The 6,875-nt window shown below is 37.0% G+C and overlaps 1 protein-coding gene across 2 annotated transcripts; it reads left to right on the plus strand.

The window, feature by feature from the left end:
* Positions 1–1,053: 1,053 nt before the first annotated feature.
* On the plus strand, positions 1,054–4,651 carry LOC127541907 (olfactory receptor 7C1-like). 2 transcript variants are annotated; one of them, XM_051967274.1, is made up of 2 exons: positions 1,054–1,965; positions 4,622–4,651. In XM_051967274.1, the coding sequence occupies exons 1-2, from the start codon at positions 1,054–1,056 to the stop codon at positions 4,649–4,651; spliced, it is 942 nt and encodes a 313-aa protein (XP_051823234.1). The 2 variants fall into 2 exon arrangements, with proteins under 2 accessions (XP_051823234.1, XP_051823323.1); XM_051967363.1 differs by lacking the exon at positions 4,622–4,651 and having other exon boundaries at positions 1,054–1,992.
* Positions 4,652–6,875: the final 2,224 nt, after the last annotated feature.

Genomic DNA, 6,875 nt, shown 5'->3' on the forward strand with positions numbered 1-6,875 from the left:
AATGAACAGATATATTTGCTAGAAATTTCTGTCTGAATCAGAGCCAAAATTTGCCTCTATAATTTCTATACATTGATAATCATTCCATCTAGGGCTGTGCCTAATGCATAGTATTTTTGATTTGATAACCTTCTGAAAATGCCTGAATAATGAATTCATTGTTTAAGGCAAACTGTCTTATGTCTGCATTATTGGGCTTTTTTATAAACCTTAGACTGTAGTAGCATTGTTTTACTCTCTAGATTTAAGACCGAAGCAGAGTTAACTTTGATTTCATGATTTTGTTCTTTTTCTAACTTCTAGTCTTATTTTACCCATTTTGATAATGAATTGTTACCATGCTTCTATTATAATAATGGATCATGCTTTAAATGACTCTTTCTTTCAGGAATTATTAAGCTAGATCCATTGTTTCCTTACAAGATTGGAGGGTAATTTTAGAAAGATTTCATGAGTTGTGTGAACTTGGGTGAGAAAAACTACATCTTTATTTTCTGAATTTCTAACTGAAATTCAGCATTTTCAATTGTTTTTAAAAATTATTCTGAGAAAAGGTCCATAGGCTTCACCAGATTGCCAAGTAAGTAGGTACATTACTCAGTAAGTAAAGTTAAGAATCCCTGCTTTACTTGCTTCTTGTGCCTTAATCCTAAAATTTTTTTCCACTATAAAAAGGACCGTCCTATTTTTCTGCCATATTTCTGTCCTCTCTATGGATGGCTCTGGAAATTGGATACACTAAGCTTTGGCCACAGAGTACATTTCTTAGCAGTTTTTGTAATTTCACAGATATTGCCTACATTATATGATACCACATTATAAATGTGGCTAGTGGAATTCATAGACTGTGAGAACTTGAAGGGACACAAGATGAGCACCATCTTATCCAGTGCCTTTATTTTTAGGTAACTTGCTCAAGATCACAATGTAGTTAATGATAGACTTGTAATCAAAATTGAAGTCTTAAAGTCCCTGTCTTACAGTCTCTTTATATTGTGAACAATTTCCATTTTCTATTCTTCCATTTTTTTCCCCTGCAGACCTATCATTCACATGGAAGCAGTGAACCAAACTCATGACTCAGAATTCCTTCTTCTTGGATTTTCTGAGAAGCTAGAGCAAGAAATGCCCCTCTTTGGCTTGTTTTTGGGCATATACATGGTCACTATAGTTGGAAATCTTCTTATTATGTTGGCCATTGTCTCTGACTCCCATCTTCACACTCCCATGTACTTCTTCCTTTCCAACCTGTCCTTTGTGGATTTATGTTTGGTATCCACTACTGTCCCTAAGTTGCTGGGAAACATCCTGATTCACAGAAAGGCCATTCCCTATGCTGGCTGCCTTGCCCAGATGTACTTCTTCATGGTTTTTACTTGTATGGACAATTTGCTCCTTACCATCATGGCCTATGACCGCTTTGTGGCCATATGTCACCCTCTGCACTATGTATCCATCATGAACCCACAACTCTGTAGTCTGCTGGTTCTGTTGTCTTGGACTGTAAGTCTTCTAATTTCCCTCCTTCACAGCATAATGGCAACACGACTCTCCTTCTGCAAAGACCATGACATCCCACATTTCTTCTGTGATCTTTCTCAAGTTCTGAAATTGTCTTGTTCTGACACCTTCATTAATAACATTTTGATGTATTTTGCAACCAGCTTGCTGGGTGTTGTCCCTCTCACAGGGATCCTTTTCTCTTATACTAAGATTTGTTCTTCCATACTGAGAGTCCCATCACCTGGAGGAAAGTATAAAGCCTTTTCCACTTGTGGATCGCACCTATGTGTTGTTTCATTATTTTATGGCACAGTTTTTGGAGTGTATTTGAGCTCCTCAACTGCCCACTCTTCCTGGAAGAATTCAATCACCTCAGTGATGTATGCTGTGATCACTCCCATGTTGAATCCTTTCATCTATAGTTTGAGAAATAAGGACATAAAGGTTGCCTTAAGGAGACTCGTTAGCAGACCAACCTCCTCTCAGTAATGGGGAGTAGCTGTGGAGCTGGGAATGTGTTATGATTAGTTGTGATCAAGTACCCAGTTATTAAAAATCTTGGATTCCAAATATGATGCCCAGAGCTCTCCAGGTTTATGCTCGCTCTGTCTCTGTTTCTGTCTGTCTCTGTCTGTCTTTGTCTCTCTGTCTCTTCCCCTTCTTTCCTCCCTCCTTCCCTTTTTTCTCTCTCCTCTACAACCTTTTTTCCTTATTCTTTCCCACCCCTTCCTCAGAGAGAGACCTAATACATGCCCTCAATTCTGGAAATTTTTGACATTAAATTCTGGTTCTGCAACTTATTAGAATGATACTATCTTATTGAAGAGCTTTGGGTGCAAATCCATAAGATGAGACTTCTAATGCTTAGTATACCACTCGTAAACTGTCCTTTCAGGAGTCAGTTAATCTTTCTGAGCTTTATTTTCTTTTTGAAATGAGGTTTGTAGTCCCTCACAATATCTTTCTCTTGTATATCAAATGTTATAAGAGGGAGTAAGTGTAATTGATATGAAGCTGGCTTTGCAATTAGGAGATTGGGTTTATGTCCTACCTTTTTCTATATGCTTATTGACTGTCTCCCCCAACTCTCACTGGTACTGGCTAGTTACATTTCCATGTTCCTCTCAGAATTCTAGGGCTAGCTCTAGGGGTTGTGATTTTTAAGCCTTATATTCATGAGCCCCCCAGGGTGTGCTCTCTAATATTAATTATTTATTAGAACTCTATTAGCTTTCAGATATTTGCTGAGAACATATAATGAGGGCAAAAGTTACAAAAATATCCACCCCCCCCCCCCCAATCAGGATGAGGGACATTGTGCACAAGGTCACTGGGGAGAGGGGATTCAAACTTAAAATAAGTTAAAGTTAAGCACATATATAAAGGATATATGGGACTTAGGTTTACCTTCAAATTCTTGGCCCAGGAAATCCTTTTCTCCTTTTGTGGAACCCTCATGAAATTCTCTGTAGATGTGGGTCTCGTGTTCCAAAGATTATTGCCTTTCTAGTGTCCCTAATTAGCATTGCTCTCCATCAGGTGGGGCAATCCCTGAAGTTCCCCCGCACCTTAGGTGAGTATCTTTCTAACTCTGTCTACAAGTGTTTCATCTGACTACCAATAGCTGCTATTTTTCTGATGGATATTCTGACCTTTCAAGAGTCACAAAAATGGAACCCTGTCTATGTCTAGATATTTGTTCATTTAAAATAAGTGGCAAACCAACAAATGGAGATGATGTGTGTTCTTGGACACATGGTTGCTAGGTGGGAGATAAAGCAGCCTCTGCCCCCTCTCAACTGGCAGTCCAAACAAATCTTGCCTTACTTGTCAGAAAGAAGGAAATGAGCCAAAAGGATCAAGAGAGGTGTGTATTGATCAATTTATATGGGAACTCAGTTCTTACTTATCACCTCTTGAGTCATCAACTCTCCTGACTCTGTAATCAATCAGAAGACTCACATAACATTAATCCAATCACTAGCCAGCAGTGGTTAGATTAGCAACTGATACATAATCAATATAATTGACCAGAAAGGGAGAATCTGAGCATACTTACTAATGATATCATCTTGGGCAAGTCTCTTAACCTCAATATCTCACATAAGTCTATAAGATTATATTGATTCAAATTCACAGAAAATCTTTTCTATGAGTTTACTACACCTATGAAGTCATAAGTCTCATTTTTAAATAATTATTAAATTATAGTGCTTTGTAAGTGCTATACTTATATACTCATTATATTCCTATTATGAACATAATATTATATTAAGTCTTACAGCTATAAATACAAAACCAAAAATAATTTATGTTCTCAAGAAGCTTATATTCTCTGAGAGGAGGTAATATTTATATAGATAACTAGTAGATGAGTAGAGGAGCAAGGAAACATTAAAAGTTTGAAGAATGAGAAAATACTTTCTCTTAGAGGTAGAAAACTCATAAACTCAGCCTTGAAAAAAATTAAGCATTCTATGACGTGGAGATAACAAGTAAGTTTTGGGGGCAGATGTAAAGGAATAACCTGAGCAAAGACATAGTGGCAAGGAGATGAATGCTGAATTCAGATGGCAGTAAACAGATATGTTAGTCTGCAACATTCTCTGAGGAGTTCTCTGAGTTCTCTGAGGAGAATACAGTGAAATAAGTCTGGAAAGGCAGACAGGAATCATATTCTGAAGGGCATTATATACTAAACTGGGGAATTTGAATTTGATCCTAATAGCAGGAGGGAGTCACTGAAACTTTTTGAGCATGGATGTGACATCCTCATAGATTCATAGATTTATACTTAGAAAGAATCTTTAGGGTAAGATTTGTGCTTTAGGAAGTCTCTTTTTTGCCTCTTCAATGAAGATGGATTAGAAAAGGGGGAGAAAGTAGAAGAGGAATTAAAGATTATTAAATTGTATAAGGTGAGAGACGATGAGAGTCTGAATAAGAAGGGAGACTGTAAAAGAAGGGAACTAGCATAAGGTATATTGTGGATGTAGAAAAGACCAGACTGGCAAATAATTTGGTATGGAGATAAAGACTAAGAAGAATTGAAGATGACATTAAAGTTGTAAAACAGCGAGACTGGCAGGATGGTAGTGACCTCAATAGTAAAAGAAAGGTTTGTAGAAGAGTCAGATTCAGGGTGTGAGTGTAGTACAATGAGTTCCATTTTGGAAAGGATGGAAAGCTTGGTCCTTTCTTGCACAAGATCTGATCCCATTTCTTCTGTGCCTTAAGAGATGGACTTAATGAGGCCCTGGCCAATCTGTGGGTGGTATCTTTGCACTTATCCACTGCAAATGTATCTTGCATATGTTACGTAGTCTTTGCATTCTACTGCACTCGCCTTCCCACTCACTATACTGGCTATTCCAATTTTAAAAATTTCTCCATGAGACTTCTGCAGTTCCTCCTTCTCCATCCTCTCAGTGGAAGACTGTGTCTCATAGTATAACAAAAAATTGAAACTCTTTCCCCCTTCTTATCTCTTATGAATCAGCCATATTCTTCTACTATCTCTTCCTTCTCTCCTGTTTTGAACAAAGTGCCAAGGCAAACTTTACCAAATAGATTCACTTTGATCTCATTCTATTCCATTTTCTTCAACAGATTGTTCTCAATCTTCCCTTGTAATCCTTAATCTCTTCCAATCCCTCAAAAGGCAGCTGGCTAAAGCACTAAATCTGGAGTCAGGAAGATTTGAGTTCAAATCCAGTTAAAGACACTTAACTAGCTGTATGACCCGTGGGCAAAAAACATAACCTCTGTCTTCCTTAATTTCCTCAACTGTAAGATGGGGATAATAATAGTACTTATTTCCTTGGATTGTTATGAGTATCAAATGATGAGGTAATATTTGTAAAGCACTGAGAATAGTGTATGGAACACAGTAGGTGACTAATAAATGTTTGTTTCCTTCCTATTTACTGGCTCCTTTCTTGTTTATAAACACATTCATGTCTCCTCAATCCTTAAAAAGTCCTCACTTGATTATGCTACCATCTCTGCTAGTTATCATTCCATAGCTTTCCTCTTAACTAGTCATCTACACTGGGTACTTCCTCTCCTTTCATTTGCTTCTAAAGCAATTGAAGGCATTATGACTCTGATCTCATCATTGGATTAAAATTTCTCCCTTCAAAGTTATCAATGATCTCTTAATTGACAAATATTTTTGTCTGTTCTCAGTCCTCATTCTTCTTGATATATTTCTGTAGAACTTGACATGTTCTTCACTATCTCCTTCTGGATATTCTTTCCTTTTCAGGTTTTCATGATGCCATCTCTTGGATCCCCTCCAATTTATGAATACCTACTCAATCTCCTTTTTTTTTTTTTTCCAATTTCTTTCATCCATGACATGCTCACTTGGGGGACGCTGTAGGTGTCCCCCAAGCCTCTGTTCCGGGTTCTTTTTGTTTCTCTCTTGAAAATTTTACACTTGGTGATCTCATCAGCTCCTATGTTATAATCTCTATTAAGTTATTATTATTATTATTAATTATCATCTCTATTAAGATTTTCCCCAAATATATATCTAGCTCTAATCTTTCAATTGAGCCCAGTGCCATATTGTCAACTATCTTTTGGACATCTCAAATTGGATATCTTATATTCATCTCAAAACTAATACATCTAAAACAGAATCTATTATCTTTTCCTCAAATCCTCCTCTCTTCTGAACTTCTCTGTTATTATCACAAGCACATCTATCCTTACTTGCATTCACTTCATATAGATAATCCTAATTCCTGTCATTTCCCTTTACTCACATAACCACAATCCCAGTTCAGAACTTCATTATCTGTGGACAATGGCAATAAGTTTCCCACCATCAAATCTCTCCACATTCCAATTCACCCTTCTCTAATTGGCCAAAGTGGTTTTCCTAAGTGTACATTTGTCCATGAAATATTCCTACTCAGTAACTCTAGTAACCCCATATGACCTCCCAAACTCAAATTTAAAGTTCTGTTTGGCATGTAAAGTCTTTCACAATATGGTTCCTTCTAACCTTTTCAGTCTACTTCAATTTTATTCATCTGAGAATACTCTACAATTCAGCTAGTCTGACCATCATTTACTCTTTCTACGGCTTTGCACTGTCCTTATGCCTGCAATATTTCCCCTTTCTTACCTCTTTCTCTTAGTTTCCCTAGATTGCTTACAGACTCAGCTAAAATCCCATTTTCTCTAAAAGATGGTCCTTGAATCCTCTAGCTGATAATGTCTTCCCTCTGAGATTTACTTCTTCTCTGTATATATTTTATATACATCAGTTATGTATATATTATCTCCCCCATTAGGCTGTGAGCTCCTTAAAGACAGAGATTCTTTTTACCTTCTTTTGTATTGTCACTGCTCAACATAGT

Source organism: Antechinus flavipes, chromosome 1 (assembly GCF_016432865.1).
Source record: "Antechinus flavipes isolate AdamAnt ecotype Samford, QLD, Australia chromosome 1, AdamAnt_v2, whole genome shotgun sequence".
NCBI classification, from domain to species: Eukaryota; Metazoa; Chordata; class Mammalia; order Dasyuromorphia; family Dasyuridae; genus Antechinus; species Antechinus flavipes.

Excerpts from the sequence above, each read along its gene's own strand:
- LOC127541907 (XM_051967274.1), top strand. The coding sequence starts at position 1,054 with ATGGAAGCAGTGAACCAAACTCATGACTCAGAATTCCTTCTTCTTGGA. Across the intron at positions 1,966-4,621 it reads AGGTTGCCTTAAGGAGACTC|GTTTGTAGAAGAGTCAGATT; the intron begins GTTAGCAGACCA and ends AGTAAAAGAAAG.